Below are 25,791 nucleotides of genomic sequence, written 5' to 3' on the forward strand. Positions count from 1 at the left end.
GAGTGGGGAGCAGAGCCAGCAGATCTACTGGAATACACTGCTGAGGGGAGTAGCGGGCCAGACAGGAGAGGTCTGCTGCACCATGTGGGTTAGCTCCCTGGCCAGGGATTGAATGGACGCTGAAGTGGCTGGCAATAGCTTGATAGTGCTGAGACTTTAACCCCTGTGTCACCAGGGAGGCTCCTGCTTTGATTTTAATTGTGAGTGAAATTATCTTTTTCAAAAGTTTCTTCTGTTTTTGTTATTGCCTTTGTCTCTTTAGTTTCTTCTTCTGGGACATATTGATGTGTAAGAGTTCATAACATAGTAAAGAAATTAGTCTTTTGTATTTCCCTAATGACACATGATAAATACTTTTGATGTGCTTATTTAATAACAGTATGGTTTCTTTGGTGATGCCTGTTCAAATTTTTGATTTTTTTATTGGGTTGTTTATTTACTCATTGAACTTGATTGATTCTGGATACAAATCTTTTTTCAGATACATTTATTACAGACATTTTCTGAGTCTCTGCTTTGCACTTTTTTTTTTTTAAAGATTTATTTATTTATTTATACAAGCACTGGGTACAGTCAGAAGCCAGGGAGGGTGAGAGAATTCACCAGAGCCAGAGCGGGGAGCAGAGCAGGCAGAAGGACCGAAGTACACTGCTGAGGGGAGCAGCGGGCGGCAGGAGAGGTCTGCGTGCCATGCCGGGGATTGACAGGCGCTGCAGAGGCTGCGGGCAGCTTCGCAACCCAGCGCTCAACCGCTGCGCCACTGGGGAGGCCCTTTCTTTCTTTCTTTTTTTTTTTTTTTAGATAAAACAAGAAGAGGCTTAAGGAAGTAATATGAATTGTCTAATTTTTACACATCTGGCTATTGGCTTAAATGCCTAGTTCAACTCCACATTCTTTGTATTTTTCATTATGCTAAATTTCCTCCCTTATATGTTATCTCATTCAAAGGATTGCATGCCAGTCTAGTGATACTAAAATCTAGTAATGTTTATTAAGCATCTGGTTGCAGATGGTACTGGACTAAGTTTCATATTGAGAATTTTCTACATACTCAGTCTTTGCTCTCTAACTTGAGCATTAGGCCTTAGAGTATTTTTTTTTTTTTTAAGATTTATCTATTTATACAAGCACTGGGTACAGTCAGAAGCATGGGAGGGTGAGAGAATTCACCAGAGCCAGAGCGGGGAATAGAACATGCAGATGGATGAAGTACACTGCTGAGGGGAGCAGCGGGCGCGGCAGGAGAGGTCTGCACACCATGTGGGACCCTCGCTGGTAGCTGGGGATTGAACCGGGCGCTGCAGAAGCTGCGGGCAGCTTCGCAGCCCAGCGCTCAACTGCTGCGCCACCAGGGGAGGCCCCAGAATATGGTTTTATATTCCTTTTAGGAAGCTGATAGATACAGGGTCTAAAGGAGTGTTGATGAATTTATATTAGTTTCCTCTATGAATCTTACTAAAAGATTAATTAAAAATATAGCCTGTACTCTAATATAGTTGTAATGATTATGATAATTTGCATTTGTGTGATGCTCTATAACCTGCAAAATACCTTTATTTTTTATATGTTCAACCTGCCTATGACTTTGATGTTATTAGCTCTTATTTTCAGATGAAGAAAGGAAACTTCTTAGGAGGTAACATGTCCAAAGTTACTAACCAGTAAGGTGCAGATCTGGCATTCATTCTTTTAACTCAAACTGTTAACTTTTCTAGAAATATGTTTTTCTTATATAGTCAGTTTAGATTAAAATGGATTAAATGTAAGAAAATAACTCATTTTCCCCCCTTTCTCCTTTTTTAGTTTTTATATAGTCATATTTAATGATAGGGATTGGGGGTAGTTAAGCAATTTTGGCATTGTGGAACACCATAGAGTATAATTAACACAAACATAGGTGATGTAGCCTGCTGTACACCTAGACTCTATGATATAGCCCGTTGGGACTACCCTTGTATATCTGTGGTCCAAGACTATACTTGATGTTTTGAAATGTTCAGTCTGTCTGGAACTGGGAAGCTGGCATGTTTGAGGGAGGAGGGCAGTTGAAAGTACTTGCTGTTCTGCATTTTAGGATAAGATAACCTTGCTCTTCTGAAGGCATAATTAAGACTCTTGGAGAGCTAAATTATGATGAGTGATATAGAAACTATTTTGTAAGAATACTGTTGTGAAGAAATAGGACAGGAGAACTCTTTTATGCAGAACTCTTTGTAAAGTGATTCAAAAGTTTAAAAATACATAATATACTTCATTTACTTAAAAAAAATGATTTTATTGGGCCTCCCTGGTGGCACAGGGATTAAAGACAGTGCTGTAAAGCTGTCACCAGCCACTGCAATATGACTTCAATCCCCGGCCAGGGAGCGTCCCACATGGCGCAGCAGACCTCTCCGGTCTCACCTACTGTTCCCCTCAGCAATGTATTTCAGTAGATCTGCCTGTTTTGCTCCTCACTCACTCTTGTGAATCCTCTCACTCCTCCTCCCCTGCACCTCTGGCTTACACCCCAGTTCTTCTGTGCATAATAAATAAATCTTAAAAAAATGATTTTATTTATGCACACAAGAACTAAGGTGTAGGCCAGAGGTACCGGAGGTGAGAGGATTCACTGTAGACAGAGTAGGGAGCAGAACAGGCAAATCTACTGAAATATACTGCCGAGGGGAAACAGTGACAGTGGGTGAGATGGGAGAGGTCTGCTGTGCCATGTGGGTCAGCTCCCTGGTCTGGGATCAAACTCATGCCGAGTGGATAGCATTACCATGATAACTTTGAGACTTTAACCCCTGTGCCACCAGGGAGGCCGTAAGAATACATAATACGTGTGTGTGTGTGTGTGTGTGTGTATTTTTTAAAATACCAATTTTTTTTAATTGATTTATTCATGCATACAAGAACCAGGGTACAGGCCAGATGTGCGGGAGGGCGAGAGGATTCACCAGAGACAGAGCAGGGAACAGAACAGGCGGACTGACAAAATATACTGCTGAGGGGAGCAGCGGGTGAGACAGGAGAGGTCTGCTGCTCCATGTGGGATTCTCCCTGGCTAGCCGGGATCAAACCTGCGCTGCAGAGGCTGCGGACAGCTTCACAGCGCTGCGCTCAGCCACCTGCGCCACCAGGGGATGCTCTAAAAATACATAATATATTTTAATTATAGTTTATCTGCTAAGGCCATATAACTGAATGCATGTATAGATTATACTTGCTAATGGTATAACTTAGTTAAAACACTTATTTTTATATTGCTCTTTATTACTCTTTGCACAGAAAACACATTTACAAAATAAACTCACAAGGTTAAACATTGTATGAAAGGCAACCTACAGATGAGAATAACTATACGTAATGTGGACTTTGATTTTAGGGGAAATGGGAGTAAAAAGTAAAGCTTATAGACATTTTAAAATACATGGGTAGTGAAGCTTGTTCACATAAGCTTTTTTTTAGTCAGAAGAATTTTTATTTTTTTAAAATTTTATTTATGCATACAAGAACTGGGGTACAGGCCAGAGGTGTGGGGGTTGAGAGGATTCACCAGAGACAGAGTGGGGAACAGAACAGATGGATTGACTGAAATCCACTGCTCAGGGGAGCAGTGGGCGAGGCAGGAGAGGTCTGCTGAGCCATGTGGGTAACTCCCTGGCCGGGGAGCAAACTCATGCTACAGTTGTTGTGGATAGCGTCATAGGTTGCATCTTAACCCCTTGCACCACCAGGGAGGCCCAGAAGAATTTCATTATATATAACAGTTAGAAATAGTCAAAACATTCTGTGACTTATTTTTTATATTTTTTTATATCATTCTTCATTTTTGTACAGTGTATGCTTTCTCATCTCAGTTATAGTCCCCGTGAAATTCCCACCACCAGTTCACCTGTGTACCATTACCATAGTCCCTTGTGTTCTTCCCACCCCTGTTTTGATCCTACTCCCTTCTCCCTCCCAGCAGAATGTCTCTTGTTTATAGTTGCTTGTTGATTTTGATTTTCACTTTATTTTAATTAATTTTTAAAAAAAGATTTATTTATTCATTTATACAAGCACTGGGTACAGTCAGAAGCGCGGGAGGATAAGAGAATTCACCAGAGCCAGAATGGGGAACAGAACAGGCAGACTGACAAAATACACTGCTGAGGGGCGCAGTGGGCGCAGCAGGAGAGGTCTGTTGTGCCATGTGGGACCCTTGCCGGCGGCCAGGGATGGAACCTGTGCCTCAGAAGCCACGGGCAGCCTCGCAGCCCAGCACTCAACTGTTGCGCCACCAGGGGAGGCCCTAATTAATTTTTTTTTTTTTCTCTTCATGTTGCTGCGGCATTCTGTGACTTTAAGGTAGTAAGTAGTATGTGGGCCTCCCTGGTGGCATAAGGAGTTAAGTCTCAGCACTGTGAAGCTATCAGCAGCCACTGCAGCAGGAGTTAGATCCCAGGCCAAGGAGCTGACTGACCCACATGGTACTGCCAACCTCTTCTGTCTGGCCCGCTGCTCCCTTAGCAGTGTATTTCAGTCAATCCACTTACTCTGCTCCCCACTCTCTCTCTGGTGAATCCTCTCATCCCCCAACCCCCGCACCTCTGGCCTATACTTCAGCTCCTGTTTGCATAAATTAATAAATCTTTTTAAAAGAAGAAAAAGATAGTAGGATATAAAAATGAAGTACTATAGTTTTTAATGCTATCTCATTAACTGCTCTCTGTGCAGCTAAGCATACTAAGCTTTCCCATTGTCATTTGTTCATAATAATTCCTTTGACAGGGGTGTATAGAATAGTCTAGGTAGTGGCTTCCATTTTGAGCAGTGAGGAAGTTGAGGCCCTCAGGAAAACTCCCAAATTTAAGAGTCTTGTCTAAGCTGCTAAGAGCTAGTTTAACCAGAGCAGCAGAGGTCTCAGGACTTGGCTACCCGTGTTCTTTCCATTTGTTATAAAAGCAGTGCTGGTATTTTTTTAGGTTTGGTTTTACACTTTGCTTCTACCTTAAGTTATAAGATGCCAGGCAGCTTGTAATTTTTAGCTATTTTTAGTATCTTATGGTTTAGTGAGTTGCACTTTTTAAAAAAAAATTATGCATACAAGAATTGGGGTACAGGCTAGAGGTGCGGGGGTCTGTGTGTGTGAGAGAGGATTCACTAGAGACAGGATGGGGAGCACAACAGGCAGACTGACTTAAATACACTGCCGAGGAGAGCAGCAGGCCAGACAGGAGAGGTCTGCTGCACCATGTGGTCACTTCCCTGGCTGGTTAGGGAATCGAACTCATGATACAGAGGCTGCGGATAGCTTCACGGTCCTGTGCTTATCCCCTTATGCCACCAGGGAGACCCTGTGATTCACACTTCCAAGATTAAATCTAAGAATATAAACAGGTAGGGCCTCCCTTGCGGTACAGGGGTTATATTTCTGCACTGTCAAGTTATCATCAATCCACTGTGGCAGGAGTTTGATCCCCAGACAGGGAGCTAACCCACATGGAGCAGCAGGCCTCTCCTGTCTGGTCTGCTGCTCCCCTCAGCAGTGTATTTCAGTATATCTGTTCTGCTCCCCACTGTCTCTGGTGAACCCTCTCACCCTCTGTACCTCTAGCCTGCACCCCAGTTCTTGTATGCATAAATAATATAAATAAATCTTAAAAAAAGAAACAGGTATATCTGTAAATTGGATGATTTCTAAAGGTAAGCAGATAACAAATCTTAACATATTAAATTAGGTTTAAACCCATTGGACATTTAAAAATTACACAGTAACTTTATGGTAAAGCATTTCCTTTGTCTGTATTTGATATTTTGTTAATTGAAGGTTGTAAATGACTTTGCTTAAATGTGGGTATACCCTTTTTTATTTTAAAGATTTATTTCTGCATGCAAGAACTGGGGTGCAGGCCAGAAGTGTGGGGAGAGGGGTGAGAGGATTCACCAGAGACAGTGGGGAGCAGAACAGGCAGATCTGTAAATCTGCTGAAATACATTGCTGAGGGGAGCAGCGGGCCAGACAGGAGAGGTCTGCTGCACCATGTGGGTCAGCTCCCTGGCCAGGGATGGAATTCATGCTGCAGTGGCTGGTAATAGTGGTAATAGCTTGACGGTGCTGACTTAACTCCTTGCGCCACGAGAGAGGCCCAAATGTGGGTATACCTTTTTAAAGTAATTTTTTTGTTTTATATAAGTATTTTACCAGTGTTTTGTTTTGTTTTGTTTTACCAGTAAGTGCTGGAAGAATTAATCATACCACCAATTTGAATCATATTTCTGTCTCAGAAAGGTTAAATGTTTCTAATGATGGAAGACTGCAGAAGTGAATTCTTCAAGAACATGTGAATAAGCAGTTTAAGATTTACTTTTGATTAATATGCATGAGTAGCTATTGTAGCTACCTAACATCAGAGTCACTGCTAAAAATAAAAAAATACTGAAATTATGTGGTATTTAGAAATACAAGAAAGGATTAGAGGAAAGAAATAATAGCTAATGAAATCTGAACCAGGGACAGCTTTCTAGATAGAACTGGTATGCGCAGCCTATGGGCAGCCCTAGCCCAGAAAAATAAATATTGCCAGAATGTTTTCATTTGTTGTGTTACAGTGTTTAGGTTCTAAATAAGTTTTAATTTAAGCATTTTTATTTGAGAAACCCATAACATTTCTGTTTCTGAACATTCTCATTTTGAATTGATGGAGTTGCTCTAAATACTGCTGAAATCTCTTATGTTTAGGATAACAATATTAGGGCACTGGGGTGCCTAGGGAGAGGTCATGCTAGAAGATCTGAGAGCTGTATATACTGAATGGTGGAAAGGAAAATTTTCAGATGTGTAAACAGTAATTTCTGCACACTTTAAAATTAGTGCTATTATTTCAAGATTGATTCTATACTTCTGGCCAATTATTCCTAATTTTTGTTAACTTTTACATGGATGTCACTCATGTTTTTATCCTTCGACTTCTTTTTTCATTTTTATAGAAAAAGTGGAGAATTTTAGTGAAGAACATGAAAAGAACAGTCACCATATTTACAAAAATGCCGAAGACAGTACCAAGAAACCCAGTGCAACAACTACAGTGACTTCTGGACACAAAACTGATGAAATCAAAGAAACAAATGATACTTGGAACTCCCAACTTGGAAAAAGATCAGAATCTCCATCAGAAATATCCCCAGTTAAGGGATCTATAAGAACTGGTATATATGAATGGGATAATGATTTTGAAGATATCAGATCAGAAGGTTGTATTTTAAGTTTGGATAATGATCCTCTTTTGGAGATGAAGGATGAGGATTTTAAAAATCGGTTGGAAAATCTAAATGAAGCCATTGAGGAAGACATCATGCAAAGTGTTCTTAGGCCAAGCAACTGTAGGACGTACTGTAGGGCTAATAAAGCAAAACCCTCACAAGGAGCATCAAATTTTGATAAGCTAATGGACGGCACCAGTCAGGCCTTAGCCAAAGCAAACAGTGAATCAAGTAAAGATGGCCTGAATCAGGCAAAGAAAGGCAGTGTAAGTTGTGGGACCAGTTTTAGAGGGACGGTTGGACGGACTAGAGATTACACTGTTTTGCATCCATCTTGCTTGTCAGTTTGTAATGTTACCATACAGGATACTATGGAACGCAGCATGGATGAATTTACTGCATCAACTCCTGCAGATTTAGGAGAAGCTGGACGTCTGAGAAAAAAGGCAGATATTGCAACTTCTAAGACCACTACTAGATTTCGACCTAGTAATACTAAATCCAAAAAGGATGTTAAACTTGAATTTTTTGGTTTTGAAGATCATGATGAGACAGGAGGTGATGAAGGAGGTTCTGGGAGTTCTAATTACAAAATTAAGTATTTTGGCTTTGATGATCTCAGTGAAAGTGAAGATGATGATGATGATGATTGTCAAGTGGAGAGAAAGACAAACAAAAAACGAACTAAAACAGCCCCATCACCCTCCCTGCAGCCTCCTCCAGAAAGCAATGATAATTCCCAGGACATTCAGTCTAATACTAATAATGCAGGTAAGACTTTAATTTTTTTAACTTTAAATAATTGTTTTTCTGGCTTAAATCAACAGAGACTTAGATTTCAGCTTGTTCTGTTTAATTTTAATAGATGTATACCTATTCAGAGTCACAAATTATCAAAGATACAATTTTTAAAATGTTAATCAAGTTCTACCCTAATAAGGAACCATTGTGTAGACTGAGGAGTCTTCATATATGGATTTTCTGGTGTGTGTGTGTGTATCAAACATACTGAGTTTTTTTTTTTTTTTTGGTGTAGAAGAACTGAGGTGTAGGCCAGAGGTGGGGGAGGTAACAGGATTCACCAGAGACAGAGTGGGTTGCAGAACAGGCAAATTTACTGAAATACGCTGCTAACGGGAGCAGTGGGTGAGACAGAAAAGGTCTTCTGCACCATATGTAGAATAGCTCCCTGGCCAGGGATTGAATTTATGGGATCAATCTGGGGCTGTAGTGGTGATAGCGCTAAGACTTAACCCATAGACCACCAGGGAAGCCCAAACATACCGAGGTTTTAGCTTTGAAAATCTAAATGCAGTGGAGACATAGGATAGATTTTTAGATGATTAGAACTGATGGTTGTAATGAGGGCTATATTAGGAAATTAAAATTAGTAAAAATTCTTTGACTTTTTTTCAGTGAATGAACTGCTAAATGTTAAAAAGCATCTCAAGAAGTCTTCAGTTTAAAGTTGAGATTAAATCTCGATCTTATGAATCATTCTCTTTAATTGATTAATAGCATTGGAAAGTGCTGGTTAAGTCTTTATTCACTCTTAATAGTGAAAGGATAGTAGGACCAGTAATGGTCCTGAAGGAGTTGACTGTCTTCTCTGTGAGAGACGAAAGATATAGCTTAGATTTGCTATAATTAAGTCATACCTGAGGACGGCTATATGAATGAGGAAGAATATGTGAAATCCTCTGGGGCCATAGGAGCTTTAGTTATTTATCCTTAGTCCAAAGTAGAGTATTTTTGTATGGGTTTACTTGTTAAATAAAGTTTTTGTCCTCTCAGGATCACAGGAGTGTCATAGCAAATTAGAATTATAGTAGTGTTCTTACACGCACAGTCTTAAATGTAAGTCATACTTGAGACTACATAGCATTTTGCTTTATTTGGCATAAAAATAGTTTCGCAAGATTAGAATTATTCTTACCTTCAAAACTAGAATTATACAAGGTTAGCCCTTAGCAACTTAACCTTTATTCCCTATTGCAAAAACTAAATTAGAAGGACGATATTTTCAGAATTCACTAATGCTGTCTTGACTCTCTTCTGGAATACTGGAATTTGTAGTAGTTTTGCTAGCAACTTCAGACCTGCCTGACAATTTTAAGGCTGCTTTCTCAGGAGGAGGATAAGTAACCAGGAATGAAACCTGTGCTCCTATTCTACTTAGCTCTTATGCTAATCTTGATAACAAGTTATCCTGGTCTACATTGAAAAATCTGTGGCTAAAATTTTTATATTGGGGTAAAGTGATCTTTTAAACTTTAAAATGTGAAATCATTAGCTTCTTTTCAAAAGCTTCAATTTGGTGCCAAATAAATTTAAAAATTAGAGTATTTGATATCCAGAGTAGAAATTTGAGTCTTAATATATATGAAGCAGCAAACATTTTTAAGGTTTGGGATTGAGAAAATTTCTCTATTTTTGTTTAGAGTAAAAAAATGTAGCCATTTGATAATTAGTCCTTTGGTTTGTGTGAAGACTCATATAAGTCATTAAATACATTGCACTGGGTCATTTTATATCTTTTGCCAAAAGTAGCGTTTGTTGTTGTTTTTTAAATTGTGTTTGTAGATGAATGCTCAGGCTTTCTTTGAAGGTCAGTATTAATCATTGTATTTAAATTCTAGAAAATTGTTACAGGTCGATGTTAAAGGGGGGTGTGTGTGTTTGTACACACCAACCCATATTGCATACTAAAAATCTAGCAGTAATGTGAACTTTGAAGAATAAATTATTTTGGAAAAGAATTGATTTTGCCATTTACACAAAAACTAGAACACATACACAGCAATAAAGTTTCTGATTTTTTTTCTTGGTTGGGGAAGACAGCCAGAGGTAAAGAATGGTAAAATGAGACTTAAAATTGTTGGGAGTATTTTGGCAACTACTGGTCCTTTATTTTCTCCTCACAATATGCCTGTTCCACAACTATATTCTTAGGTTGTCTGGTAGATAATTTGAAAAGCTAGCTAGTTTTGATTACCATTTCAGAAAACTTGGATTTTACAGAGGACTTGCCTGGTGTGCCTGAAAGTGTGAAGAAGCCCACAAATAAACAAGGAGATAAATCAAAGGAAAATACCAGAAAGATTTTTAGTGGCCCCAAACGGGTAAGTACATCACAATTAATGATTTGTTCTATTTCTTATCAGAGGGCTCAACTCTTTTTTTTTTTTTTAAAAAGATTTATATTTTGTTTACTTATGTATATAAGAACTGAGGTGTAGGCCAGAACTGTGGGGTGGGGGTGAGAATTCACCAGAGACAGAGTGGGGAGCAGAACAGGCAGCTCTACTGAAAATACACTGCTGAGGGGAGCAGCAGGTAAGACAGGAGAGGAGAGGTCTGCTGTACCACGTGGGTTAGTTCCCTGGCCAGGGATGGAACTCACGATGTAGTAGCTGGTAATAGCTTGGCAGCACTGGGACTTTAACCCTTGTGCCACCAAGGAGGCCCCTATAAAAATGCTTTAAATTGCCAGTTGAAATGCTTTTTCACTTGAATACTTTCAAATTTGTTAAGGAAAATTGATCGACTGAGGAAGATGTGCTTTTTTGATGCCTCTGATAGTCATGAACTCTTGTTGAAAGTGAAAACTCCCTTCCACACAAGCAGAGGTTGTTAAAATACATATCTTCTCACAATCTTTAATCATCATAGTATGCAAATTATGTATCCTCCCAAAACACATTGTGCCACCAGGGAGGACCAGAGGGCTCAACTCAATTTCTCTTCTAAAAGTTACAAACATCATGACAATTACAATTTGTCTTTCAAAGATAAGTGTAAGTTTTAAATATTGAAACCATTTTTTAATTGTAAAATGTACATTATGTTTGTGATATGCAAAAGTACAATTTAGTGACATAAAATACATTCTTTTTTTTTTTTTTTTTTAAATTATTTATGCATACAAGAGCTGGGGTGTAGGCCAGAGGTGCGGGGGTGCGAGAGGATTCACCAGAGACAGAATGGGGAGCAGAACAGGTGGACTGACTGAAATATACTGCTGAGGGGAGCAGAGGGTGAGACAGGAGAGGTCTACTGCCCCATGTGGGTTAGCTCCCTGCCTGGGGATGGAATTGGAGCTGCAGTGGCTGCTGTTTGCTTCGTAGTGCTGAGACTTAACCCCTTGTGCCACTGGGGAGTTCCCCATAAAATATATTATTAATGTTGTGTATCCATCACTGTTATCTATACCTCCAGTTTTTTTTTTGTTATCTTTGACACAAACTCTACCCATTAAATCATTACTCCCCCTGTCTCCCTCAACCCCTACTATATGCTATTCTACTTTCTGTCTCTATGAATTTGCCTATTCTAAGTATGTCATATAAGTGGAATGATACCTTATTTGTCTCTCTCTGGCTTATTTCATTAAGTATAATGTTGTAAAGGTCCATCCATATTCTAGCATATAAAAGCATTTCATTCTTTTTTTCTAGACAAATAATATTACATGGTTATATACACACAACATTTTGTTTATGCATTTGTTGGTAGACACTTGGATTATTTCCATGTTTTGGGTATTGTGAATAATGCCATGAATGTTTGTATACAAATAGTTGTATGAGTCCCTGAGTTTAGTTATTTTTGGATAAACACACAGCCTTTCATAGAACTGCTTTCAAACACCTAAAGAATGAGTATCCATTTTTTTTTTTTAAATGGCTTCATCTTTTCATTCTTTTATTTCTTGGGAATCTGTTCAAAGTACTATACTATACTTCTGCACCCCCAGGTGCCTTCTCCCGCTTAAATCTGATTGCAAGAGACCTAACTTGCTCTAGAGTGAGAGTAGTGTGGTGCAATGATAATAGTTATTAAATGCTTAGGTGAGGTTTTGGCTTGTATAAAATCGTGTATTACATGTGTAGACTTCCAGAACAATAGGTACCTTTTTTTGGTCTTAGGACCCCTTTCCGGTGAATTTCCTAAAAGCTTTTTATGATATGTGTTTCACCTATCAATATTTATCAAATTAGAAGTGAAAACATGTTTCAAAGGTACTTATAATATTCACTTAAAACAATAATCCATTAAATGTAAATAAAATGTTTAGGAAAATTCTTTTCCTAAACATAAAGAAGTAGTGAGAATAACACTGTTTTACATTTTTTGAAAATATCTTTAAATTTTGACATAATAAAAGAGAGGTGGATTCTCCTATCTCTTGTGTGCAATTATTTTTTTTGTAAAGATTTATTTATTTATTTATACAAGCACTGGGTACAGTCAGAAGCATGGGAGGGTGAGAGAATTCACCAGAGCCAGAGCGGGGAAAAGAACAGGCAGACCGATGAAATACACTGCTGAGGGGAGGAGTGGGCGCGGCAGGAGAGGTCTGCATGCCATATGGGACGCTCGCCGGTGGCTGGGGATCGAACCGGTGCTGCAGAGGCTGCGGGCAGCTTCACAACCCAGCGCTCAACTGCTGCACCACCAAGGAATTTTTGTGTAGTTTATCCCCCAAATCTCCTGAGACAAAAGAAAGACTAGGGGCTAGGTACGTGGGCGTAGGAAATGTTCTCAGCAGTTGTTTCATTTGTCCATCATAATAGAAACATGCTCATATAGTTGATAAGTCGCTGAGAGTGTCTGGGTCTCTGAGAATAGTTCTCTAATCTGACAAGATTTAAGTCCCCTGTGACCTGGTTTCACAGTGGCAAATTATTCAAGATAGCCCATTTCTTTTAGTGGCAAGTTTTCCTTCTCCTACCTATGAGAGTTTCATAGCCTCAATGCTGTTGATGGATTGAATAAATTTTTTTTAAAGATTTATTTATTTTTATACAAGAGCTGGGGTATAGGCCAGAGGCGGGAGGGTCAGAGGATTCACCAGAGACAGAGGTGGGGAGAAGAACAGGCAGATGACCAAAATACTCTGCTGAGGGGAGTGGCGGGCATGACAGGAGAGGTCTGCCGTGCCATGTGGGAATCTCCCTGGCCAGCTGGGAATCGAACCCATGCTGCAGAGGCTGGGGACAGCTTCACAGCGCTGCGCTCAACCTGCTGTGCCACCGGGGAGGCCCCGGATTGAATACATTTTTGTTGTGGAGGGTCTACTGTTCCTTAGAGGATATTTAGCTGTATCTGACCTCTACCTACCAGATGCTAGTAGTACCAGCCTCCCCAGTTATAATTAAAAATGCCTTTTAGACATTACCAAATGTTCCATGGGGGTCAAAATAGGTCCCCTTCGCATTGGGGTGTGTGTGTGTGTGTGCACACACCACACTACTGTGACCACGCTACTATGAGCTACACTGAGTACAGCTGTTCATCAAAACCAGGAGGCCAGTAACATTGATATAATAATACAGCCTAATCCTAGGTACCATTCATATTTTACTAACTTTTTAGTAATGGCCTAATACAAACAAAACATATAAACCATACTCCCACATCTCCCAGAATGCCCATGATTCAGTCCAGAATTAAATGTTGTGTTTAGTTGTCATCAGTCTCTCTCGTTCATCAGTCTAGAGCAACATCCATGTCTTTCTCTATCTTAACCATGATTGGTATTTTTAAAGAGTTAAGATCATTTGTTTTCTAAAATGTCCCTCAATTTGTGTTTAATGTTTCTTCACGATTAGATTTAGGTTATATGTATTAAGTGGCAATACCACAGAAGAGGTGCTATGTTCTCACTACTTTGTACCACTTGTACCATTACTGTTTATTTAACTGATTACTTAGTGTCCGTTAAATTTCTCGACTTTCATCAAACTTTCACCCGCCAGTTTTAGCTTTTTTTTTTTTATTTTTTATTTTTTTGCTCGAGTCAGTTTTTATTATGATAATTGCTGGGTGTTTTTACTAATGTAATTCTTTGTACATTTATTAATAGTTGGCTTTCTACTTTAAGGTAGGACCACTTTAAGGTAGATCTTTTCCTCCCCTCCATGTGTATTTATTATTATTTTTAAAATATTTAGTTATTGGGCCTGCCCTGGTGGCGCAGTGGTTGAGCGCTGGGCTGCGAGGCTGCCTGCAGCCTCTGCAGCACCAGTTCATTCCCTGGCCACCGGTGAGGGTCCCACAAAAAAAAAAAGATTTGGTTGTTTATGCATACAAGAACTGGGGTATAAGCCAGAGGTGTGGGGGATGAGAGGATTCACCAGAGAGAGTAGGAAGCAGAACAGGCACATCTACTGAAATGCACTGCTGAAGGGAGCAGTGAGCGAGGCAGGAGAGGTCTGCTGCACCATGTGGGTCAGCTCCCTGCGGCAGTGACTAGTGAGAGCTTGATAGCTGATAGTTTGATTGCGCTGTCTTTAACCCCTGTACCACCAGGGAGTCCCCTGTACTTATTATTTTATTTATGTCAGTATGAATATTGACTACTGTTTTATTCAGTCATTTGTTAGCTTTATTTTTTAAAATATTTTGTTGATTCATTTTTGCATGGAAGAACTAAGGTGTAGGAAAGAAGTGTTTGGAGTGAGAGGACTCACCAGAGACAGAGTGGGTAGCAGAGCAGGCGGATTTACTGAAATACACTGCTCAGGGAATAAACAGAAGAGACAGGGAGAGGTCTGCTTTGCTGTATGTGGGTTAGCTCCCTGGCAACCTAAGTGGGCCATCGAGGTGATAGCGCTAAACTTAAACCCTAGGGCACCAGGGAGGCGCACATTATTTATTTTGATGATAGTACTATCATTATTTTGAAGCACAGATTTTCTTAAATCTGTAGATGTTTCTTCCCCTTCACCTAACAGTTTGCATTTTCTTTTTTAATGATATAAGATAAACATCAAAGTTTATCATATTCATATGCAGACCTGAAATCAGCAATTTCTCTAATAATCTTAGTTTTGTTTTAGGGGAGAATGATTTTTAGAAATAAAGATCTGGCCACATGTAAATGTATGCATATACTGTTCTCTCTCACGATACATACCTATATCGAATCTGTGCATATTCAGAACCGTGTGTTCACCCTGATACCTCCAATTCTAATTCAAACCCAAATTTTATTCTAGCCTCCTCACTTCCCATATTTTACTTTGCTGACAGTTAGAAGTCTGTTTCCCATTATTCTCAGTATATTTACATATTTGCTCAAGCTTAATGTACATAACCAGTTTCCTGACCCCCACAGTCCTCTGTTTTAATGCCACTGATTTGGACTAAGAGGTGTCTATTCCTTTTCCCCACCTCACCATGTTAGAAAACTCTTTAAGCATGCCAGCTGTGAAAATTTTTATCAATCCTTCACCAGGGATACAGAGAAAGGTTCATACCAGGATTGAGGGCTAGCTGGGGAACACACCCCACAGAAATGTCATGAGGAGAATGACAATTTCTGGTAAGAACGTTGTTAAAATGATTACTCAAACATCCTCACTTAAGAAAAGTAAAGATAGGATTTGGGGTTAGGTTGGAACTTAACCTGAATATTTGAATACCCATTGTCTCTATGCAAGGTTATATTGATCGTTTTGCGATTTTAGTGCTTTTACTCTTAAAATGCCACCCTGTTTCTGATTGGTGGCTACAGTTTCTCTGTATCCCACTTTTTGCAGTTGTCATATATTTGCTGATATTAGTACATCTATTTCTTCTATCTTCCTTGCTTTTAATTTGATTACTGCTCTGTCAATATAATTATCTGACTAACCTTCAGGACTTGGAGGGCTGCATTTTACCTGGAACATTGGCCATCTTATTTTACTAGCCAACACTTTTGGGTTATTGATGAAACCAACGATAATGTCAATCTCAGTTTCAGTTCTCAAATATTTATACCTTCACTTTCATCTCCCTGTGGTTTAATGCTGGGCCCATCTGGCATTATCTTTTGTCTGATTCTCAAAGGAACATTATGGGCCTAATTTTTTTCCCTCTCCTTCTGTCATTCAATATGATACTGGATAATGGGCTTCTGGGCAATTAAATTAAAATTTGGTTGTCAGTATAAATCCTAAATATGTATTTAGTTATATTAGAATGTTAAAATTACACAAAACTAGTTTTAAAGTTACGTGTAGCTTTATAATATTATAAGCTCTTTTGTTTCATAAAGTGATTTTAGTTTGTCAACTTAAAAACAGAATCTTACACTTGAAGCGATTTTAAAGGACAGATAGTCCCACCTCCCACCCAACAAATGTTTCTTCCACACACTCCTGTAGCAGTTAGAACTCACTCTCATGAAGCAGCTTGTTTTTCTGTAAAATTCTTGTACCCGTGCTCCTTTCTTTCTGTTTCTGAGGATTCATTGACCAACCAGGCATCTAGAGTCAAGATGCAGGTATAAGAGCCACTATAGTCCTATGGACTCGATATCTTAGACATGATAAATGAAGCCTGAAAAAAAGAAAGACTAGCAATGGTCTGCTGATAAGGAATATTGGTCAAAGTATAAAAGTAAAAAGACCACTATCACCCATTTATAGCTCCTAGTTTGATAATCCAAAGAATTGTTGAATCTGAACATGTTTCTAGATGAGTGTGAGTTCTGGGTTAATTTTAGTTGGCTTTTACTTTTTACTGTTCTTATGCAACATTTATGTTGCATATAGTATGTGCTAGTGGATACAAAAAGGAAAAAGATAATGTCTTTAAAAGACAAGTGAGGTATAAAATTTGTACCCCATTGGAAAATTTTGAGTGGTTTTATTTCCTGAGTGTATGTATTCCAAAGCAGAAACATCTCTTCCTTTTATAGAGGTATTATTTAGCTTTTATGTGAAGTCATGTACGTAACTCATTGATTTTTGTTACCCAAGACTTAGGGAAATGAAAACTAGTTTCTCTGTGATTTAATTCTTCTGTTTTTCCTTTAATAGTTTATTCTAGAAGGGCTTTAATAAGGAATAAAAGTACTATTAATTTTTAGGTATCTTTAAAGTTTGAAAGGCTAGAATACTTAACTATAACTTATTTCCCAGAAAATGAAGTTTGAAATGAGAAAATTTTGCCACAGTTTAATGAAGAGCCTGAGAGTGTTGACACACATTTGAAAGAAAGAGAAGAAAGAGAAAATAATAACATGTATTTAGGGTCTTTATAGTTCAGAATTTCATTTTTTTTTCCCCACTGTGTAATGCTTTATCCCATTAGAACTTTTATCTGTTAAAGTATATTTTATATCTTTTTAGTATCTATTTACCATATTCATTGTTTCCTCTACCTTCTTAAATACATGGAATATAATAGTTTTTTTTTTGTTTTTTTTTTTGGTGGGACCCTCGCCGTTGGCCGGGGATCGAACCGGCGCTGCAGAGGCTGCAGGCAGCCTCGCAATCCAGTGCTTAACCACTGTGCCACCAGGGGAGGCCCTGTAATAGTTATTTTTAATGTCCTTTTCTACTAATTCTAGCATCTGTATTTCTGGGTCTGTTTCTTTGCATTGATTCTTCTCATTTTGGGTTGCATTTTCCTGCTTCTTTGCATATCTGATAATTTTTTGAGACATGCTAGTTATTTAGAAATTTCCTTTGTGGGTGCTGGATATTTCCCTATAGGTATTCTGAGATACATTTAAAAGTTATATTTGATCCTTACAAGACTTACATTTTGGATGGGTGAGCAGCCTTTGGGGCCTGTATCCCAAACTTCCCACAAAATATATCTACCTGATTCCCCTGAATTATAAGGCTTTCCATTGTGGGTAGTGAGAACATGAACTTTTTTGCAGCCATAGAACAAAACAATTTGGAATTGTTTGGTTTGCTCTTTTTGGAAACATCCTTCCCCTTGCTTCAGTGACTTCACTTATTTGCTCATCACTACTTGGCTATATATTTGACACTATAGATTCACCTGTCATCGTCTGTCAACATTGGCCAGCCTGCTCTCAAGACTGTTATAAGCCTGAGTCTCCCCTTCTTTGTGTTTGTTTTCCTTTATTAGTATTGACTCATGGATCTTGGGGTTTTTTTTATTTCAATGGTTCATAATTCATTGCTTATTTTGAAGCTAAACTTGTCCTGATTTGGCTAATGGAGCTTCATCAAGCAGGCTCTGTTGATCCTGCGATATATCACTATCATTCTATGAGCACTTACTTTTTGGGGGCCCATTCTTTGAAGAGTCCTTATTCCTATTAGTGGAGTATGATATTAGACCAAGATCGGGCACTAGATGTGCTCATTACTTCCTGACCCTTAAAGCAGATGGAGCTAGGAAACAAACATGTGTATACATGTGCATTCATTTCTATACACCCATACATCCCTGCATATACACATGCCTAGAAATCATGAATTCGAAGTATTGCTAATCCATCCCTACAGAGTTCTTTCTTGCCTTTGGTCTTCATCTTGACTCATGTGGACACCAATACATTTACTCAAAACTTAAATAGTTAAAGAATTTTTTTTGTCTGTTGAAGGATGTGTGTGCAGTCTGCACTTCTCCCATTCTATCTTACTCATGAAACACTATGTTCACAAATTACTTGGATTAATTTTACCTGCCTCCCCTTTAGTCTCTGTCTTCCTTTCACTGTGTTTGCTACTCATTTGAAATATGGTTAGGTTTATTTGTTCGTTTGCTTTTTGGGTTGTATTTTCCCTTTCATTCTCAGTGGTGGTGGTGGTGATTGTTTTTGAGAATGTACAATGTTCACATGCCCCCAAAAGTCAAAATTTTTTATGCAAAAGCGTAAGTAAGGTCAGTGATGTTCATTCTAGTCCATCACACACACTTTGTAGGGAATGGACTTCTTTGTTGTCTGCTTTATCTTTTTTGTATTTCTTTTTATAACATAAGCACTGGTTTTCTTTTTCTTTTTCTTTTTTTTGCATAGAAAAGCTGGGGTATAGGCCAGAGGTGTGGAGGGTCAAGAGGGTTCACCAGAGACAAAGTGGGGGAGCAGAACAGGTGGATTTACTGAAACACTGCTAAGGGAGTAGCGGTTGAGACAGGAGAGGTCTGCTGTGCCATATGTGGTATTAGCTTTCTGGCCAGGGATCCATGTTGGGCCCTAGTCTAAGGGTGATAGTACTGAGACCTAACCCCTAGGCCACCATGGAGGCCCACCACTGATTTTCTTATTTTCCTTCTTACATAGCAGCTAAATGTATTTTTTTGTACATGTTTATTTAAAATTTAGTAGTAACTTGGAACTCACTCTCTGTGGGCCCATGGAAGTCTTCAGATTATGTTTATAATTTTTTTTTTTTTTTATAGAGGCATGCTTTATTTATTTGTTTGCTGGTTTGTTTGTTTTGTTTATACATGCACTGGGTACAGTCAGAAGCGCGGGAGGGTGAGAGAATTCACCAGAGCCAGAGCGGGGAGCAGAGCAGGCAGAAGGACCGAAGTACACTGCTGAGGGGAGCAGCGGGCGGCAGGAGAGGTCTGCACGCCATGTGGGACCCTCCTCCGGTGGCCGGGGAGCAGCCGGGGATCGAACCGGCGCCGCAGAGGCCGCGGGCAGCTTCGCAACCCAGCGCTCAACCGCTGCGCCACCGGGGAGGCCCTATAATTTTTTTTTAAGTTGGCTTTCAGAATGTATTTTTTACTTAATTTCTTTGTTCTCTTGTTTCTTTTTAAGGTTGCATGTGTTTAGGTTATGTATATATACAAATTATGTATTGATATGTATGTATATTTAGCACATCCCTGTCATTATTTGCTCCTAATTTCAGATGAAGATTATTGCCCAAATTTATCTTAGTTAGGACTTGGTACGGCTATTGTAAAAGACCTTGGATTGTTTTTTTTTTTTTTTTTTTTAAGATTGATTTATTTATGCATACAAGAACCTGGGGTGTAAGGCCTCCCCTGGTAGCGCAAGGGGTTAATTCGCAACATTATCTGCAGCCATTGCAGCATGAGTTCGATCCCTGGCCAGGGAGGTGACCCACATAGTGCAGCAGCCCTCTCCTGTTTTGCCCGCTGCTCCCCTCAGCAGTATATTTCAGTAGATCTGCCTGTTCTGCTCCCTACTCTGTCTCTGGTGAATCCTCTCACCCCCTGCACCTCTGGCCTGCACTGCAGCTCTTGCATGCATAAATAATTTTTTTTTTTTAAACAGGGGTGTAGGCCAGAGGTATGGGGGGGAGGGGGCAGTGAGAGGATTTTCAGAGACAGAGTGGGGAGCAGAACAGGCAGATCTACTGAAATACACTGCTGAGGGGAGCAGCAGGCTAGACAGGAGAGGTCTGCTGCACCATGTGGGTCAGCTCCCTGGATAGCTTCATAGTGTTCAGACTTAATCCCTTGTGCCACCAAGGAGGCCCTTAACAAATGTTTATTGAGTAACTACTAGAGGTGCTAAAATGATTGGGTCAAAAGGAGGATATGTTCACCTCAAGGAGTTTACAGCTCCCCTCTGCTACTTCCCCTCCCCCTTCATACACAAACATAGAGTTGTGCATCACAGTATTTTTTACTTTTTAAACTTGCTTCTAGAGCATGCTGATTAAATTACTGGTGAAGATGTGATTATGTTCTCATGATATCCTTGTGTGGGTTAATACTGGATGAATTCTAATCAGTTTACTATTTCTGTCCTCTTCTAGTACACAGTCTTCTTTAAAGCTTAAATTTGGTACTTAATGAAAATTCTTATCCTTAAAAGCAGTAATTTCCATATTTTTCCTTTTTAGCAACCAAGTAAATGAGGGATAACACATAATAATGTCATTTCTTCTCAGCTTTTCATGAAGGAATTACTTCCTTTGCTTTATAATTGTGATTCAACAAGCCAATCTTATTAACTACAGCTTTGGAATTAGAATTGTTAAAACCTGCAAATTATAATAAGTTAAAACTGATTTTTATTTATTGTTTTCATACATAGAAACTTAATTCTTCCTTATGGATAAATGCTTCATAGATCTCCCATTGGCATGCATTTTTCCTTAGCTGAAATAGTGTTGCTTGTTCTTCAGACCATTGTATAATAAATAAAAAATGATAATATGTTTAGGAATACCAGGACTGAAGTATGTGAAAATGGTTCTCTATCTTTAGACTGTTAGAGTATTTGTAAGAGCTTTCTACCTATTTTGTCCTGTTTTTCTCATTAGGTTGCAGAACATATAATTCACAAATATTTTATATTTTAACCAAAAGTTAAGGAAGTGCTTAATATGCTTTTTAAACTGGAGTAAAAGTAACAAAATTGAAGATAAATCTGGTTGTACAATTCAGGTGATAATTTCTTAAAACTTAGCTAGGCTGTTAAATATTGCTAAGGGTGATTTTTCATTTTCCATGAACTGTGTGGGTTTTTTTTTTTTTTAAAGATTTATTTATTTTATGCATACAAGAGCTGGGATACAGTCCAGATATGTGTGGGGGTGTGTGTGAGAGGCTTCACCCAAGACAGAGTGGGGAGCAGAACAGGCAGATGTACTGAAATACACTGCTGAGCAGAATAGCGGGTGAGTCAGAGGAGGTCTGCTTTGCCATGTGGGTCACCTCCCTGGCCAGGGATCGAACTCCTGCTGCAGTGGCTGCAGATAGCTTCATAGTGCTGCATCTTAACCTCTTGCACCACCAGGGAGGCCCCTGTTTTTGTAGATACTGTAGACAGTCATTTTCACAGAATGATACTAGTATGTGATAGAGTATTATGTGGTTTTTAAAGGTTTTTATATACAATTTAAGTGCATGTGGAATTGTCATTTTGAAGTCTTGTAAACTCAGAGTCAGTCTTTAATCCTCCCACCCTCCCTCCCTATTTCATTCTTCACTGATCCCTATTCTCTGTGTGTGTGTGTTTGTGTGTGTGTGTGTGAGAGAGAGCGCGCGAGCGAGCGTGCGCACACACAGATGTTATTTTCTATTTTTGTTTTTAGATACTAGAGACAGAGTGGGAAACAGAACAGGCAGATCAACCCAAATACACTGCTGAGGGGAGCAGTGGGCGAGTCAGGAGAGGTCTGCTGCACCATGTGGTTAGCTCCCTGGCAGGGGATGGAACTCATGCTGCAGAGGCTGCAGATAGCTTCATAGGTTGCGTCTTAACCCCTTGCGCCACCAGGGAGGCCCTATCCCTATATAATTCTTCTCAGTGCTGTTGTAAAAAGGATTTTCTTAAATTTCACTTTTGGATTGTTTTTTTTTTTTTTTGTTAATGTGTGTAAATGCAACTAATTTTGTATGTGGATTTTGTATTGCACAATTTTATTGAATAAATTTATTAGTTCTAACAGGTATTTCGTTAGAATTTTTAGGATTTTTCTGCATCTCATTTGTGAGAGATAAATTTTACTTTTTCCTTTCCAATTTGTATGCCTTTTCTTTACTAATTATTTTTGCTTGTATGTGTCTGGCACTCTGTTGATATAAGCAGTGAGAACTGACAATCCTTACCTTATTTCTTATTTACTATTGAGTATAATGTTAACTGTGTGCTTCTCATAGATGACCTTTGCATTGTTGAGGTAATTTTCTTCTGTTACTAGTTGTTTGAGTGTATTTACCATGAAAGGGTCAAGAACTTTTTTCTGCATCAATTGAGATTATGTGATTGTTAATGTTCTGTTTCCCACTCTGTCTTCTAGTATCTAAAAACAAAAATAGAAAATAACATCTGTGTGTGCGCGTGCGCTTGCTCGCGCTCTCTCGCTCTCTCTTCTTTCTGTAATGCAAATCACATTGGTTGATTTTCATATGTTGAACCATTCCTCCATCACTGTGTATAAATTCCTGTTGGTCATGGTAATGGTTGGTCTTAACTTGGTTTTTCTGGTATTTTGTTAAGTTTTTTTGCATCTTTATTTTGCAAATAATATTTTGTTGAGGCCTACACTAGAGTGTAGGCCAGAGGTGGAGGGGTGGGGGGTTGGGTGGTGAAAGGATTCACTAGAGACACAGTGGGTAACAGAACAGGCCCATCTACTGAGATACACTACTGAGGGGAACAGCAGGCGAGACAGAGACAGGAGAGGTCTGCTGAGTAGTCTGCTTTAGCTCCCTGGCCTGGGATTGAACTCATGCCACAGTGGGTGGCAATTGCTTGACAGTGCTGAGACTTAACCCCTGCACTAGCAGGGAAACCTTGAGGTAGATTTTTAACCAATTTTAAAGTGTTTCTCCACTGGTAGTCTTTTTAGATATGGTGCCAAAATAGGAAGATGATTATACTCCTACAAAGAGAAAATCTCTAATGAGAGATCACACCATTTATTTGAAGTTAAAGGACATAATTTTAACATTGCTTTTGTGAAGGGTGGAAATGTTGTCAGTCTTCACTTAATCTCCTTTTGAAAATGAAAATTTGTTCCTCCGATACAGATTTAATCCTATGAATTTCACTGTGCATGCTCACACCTCCTTATTTCAATTTTGAAATAGTTTTTTTGTAAGTTTATCGTAATTGACAGCAAGCTAACCTGAATGGAGGTGAGGAAAATTATGGCTTTTTCTTATTCCGTGTAAATATTTATATATTTTGCTGCACAAATCAATTGTTACTAGATGGCACTGCAATGAACTCCACTGTTATATTTATCATACTTTATATAATTTGAGAACTTCTGATTGGTAGTACTCATCTGGCCCTAGTATTTTCACATACATGAATATGGACAACCTGTATCACCTGCCATAAGCTGTCTGATTTCCATAGTTGGAAAAATATAGGGCATGAATCAGTAGTATGAGGAATAAAGAACATGTTGCAATAACTTAATTATTAAGTTAGTACACGCCTAGCAAGAAGTTTAGTGTGTTCTCTAGGTTGGTAATAGTTGCTCAGAGCACTCATTGTCAATTTTGTGGTAGAATACCACAGTGATACCATGTATGCCAGAGGCGAGTCATGGGAGGTACAATAGGAATATGAGCCAAGTATTATCCATCCTACTCTGTCTTGAATATATGTTTACTAAATGAGCATTTTTATAAGGGCGCAAAACAGTCCATCTTTTTCTTATTTCTCTAGTCTCCCACAAAAGCTGTATATAATGCTAGACATTGGAACCATCCAGACTCAGAAGAACTGCCTGGTCCACCAGTCGTAAAACCTCAGAGTGTCACAGTAAGTGTACTGTAGTTTTTAAGTCCATGTTTGTTTAATAGATTATAAATTAATCTGCTATGATAATTTGGAAGTCTCTGATTTTTCTATTTAACTGTCTATTTTGGTCTTCTACACTGAAATTTAGTGGCTTTGATTTAATTCCTTGGAAAAGTGAGGATTGTGAACCAGGACAGCAAAAATTCTGGTACAGCTTCTACGTAATAAATAAAAACCTTAGAAAATATTGAATGACTTTCTACTCCACACCCACATTTTGTAAAATTACAATATCTAGTGTCTTAAGAGCAAATTATTCCATATTTGAAATATGTATTCGCTGTTAAAAACTACATTGTAAATCACATCTTGTACTGGTCTTAAGTGACTGAGTGCTTAATTTCAAAGGAGAACTTTCCCCCTGCATTTCAGTAATAACCTTTCAATTCAAAATACATTTGAAAGATTTTTTTTTTTTTTTTATTATTATTTTTTATAGAGGCATGCTTTATTTATTTGTTTGCTGGTTTGTTTGTTTATTTTGTTTATACATGCACTGGGTACAGTCAGAAGCGCGGGAGGGCGAGAGAATTCACCAGAGCCAGAGCGGGGAGCAGAGCAGGCAGAAGGACCGAAGTACACTGCTGAGGGGAGCAGCGGGCGGCAGGAGAGGTCTGCGCGCCATGTGGGACCCTCCTCTGGTGGCCGGGGAGCAGCCGGGGATCGAACCGGCGCCGCAGAGGCCGTGCGCAGCTTCGCAACCCAGCGCTCAACCGCTGCGCCACCGGGGAGGCCCTGAAAGATTTTTTTTTAAAAAAGGTTTATTTATTTATACGTATAAGAGCTGGGGTACAGGCCAGAGATGTGGGGATTGAGAGGATCCACCAGAGACAGTGGGGAACAGAACAGGCAGATTGGCTGAAATACACCAGTGAGGGGAGCAGCAGGCGAGACAGGAGAGGTCTGTTGCGCCTTGTGGGTTGCTCTCTGGCCGGCCGGGGATCGAATTTGTGCCGCAGAGTCGGGAGAAGCCTCTGAAAAGCAGGCTGGGGACTGCTTCATAGTGCAGTGCTTAACCCCTTGCGCCACCAGGGAGGCCCAAGATTTTTATTTTAAAGATTCATTTATTTATACAAGAACCGGTGTACACGACAGATGTGTGGAAGGGTGAGAAGATTCACCAGAGACAGTGGGGAACAGAACAGGCAGACTGAATAAAATACACTGGTGAGGGCAGCAGCGGGGGAGACAGGAGAGGTCTCCTGTGCCATGTGGGGTATCTCTGTGGCTGGCCGGGATCAAATCTGCACCACAGAGGCTACGCACAGCTTCACAGCGCTGCACTCAATCCTCTGTGCCACCAGGGAGGCCCTACATTTGAAAGATTTTTACTAAATTATTTTCTTCAGAATAACTGGTCTTATCATACATTAATACTTTAGATTAATGGTAATATCTCATGTCTGAAGCAATCAGTGAATGACTTCATAGAACTAGGGAAAAGTTAGAAATAAAGGTCTTTTAAGAATTTCCTGTCTTGAGTATATCAACTTGATTATTTATTATTTTGCTAATACAAAATCGTTCTGCATATTTATAATTTATACAATGTTGGA

The 25,791-nt window shown here is 39.2% G+C and overlaps 1 protein-coding gene across 4 annotated transcripts in view; it reads left to right on the plus strand.

Annotated features, from left to right (window-relative positions):
* The window catches only part of WAPL (WAPL cohesin release factor), a 63,612-nt gene that overhangs the window by 12,185 nt on the left and 25,636 nt on the right, over positions 1–25,791 (plus strand). For 3 of the 4 annotated variants that reach the window (XM_037497930.2, XM_037497931.2, XM_037497932.2), the window contains exons 3-5: positions 6,958–8,001; positions 10,234–10,352; positions 24,101–24,196. In XM_037497930.2, the coding sequence (XP_037353827.1) occupies positions 6,958–8,001; positions 10,234–10,352; positions 24,101–24,196 (1,259 nt within the window). The remainder of the gene's footprint in view (positions 1–6,957; positions 8,002–10,233; positions 10,353–24,100; positions 24,197–25,791) is intronic. The other variant, XM_037497933.2, reaches the window with a different exon arrangement.

Source organism: Talpa occidentalis, unplaced genomic scaffold, assembly GCF_014898055.3.
Source record: "Talpa occidentalis isolate TD23 unplaced genomic scaffold, MPIMG_talOcc4v2.1 talOcc4.8, whole genome shotgun sequence".
In the NCBI taxonomy this organism is placed as follows: Eukaryota; Metazoa; Chordata; class Mammalia; order Eulipotyphla; family Talpidae; genus Talpa; species Talpa occidentalis.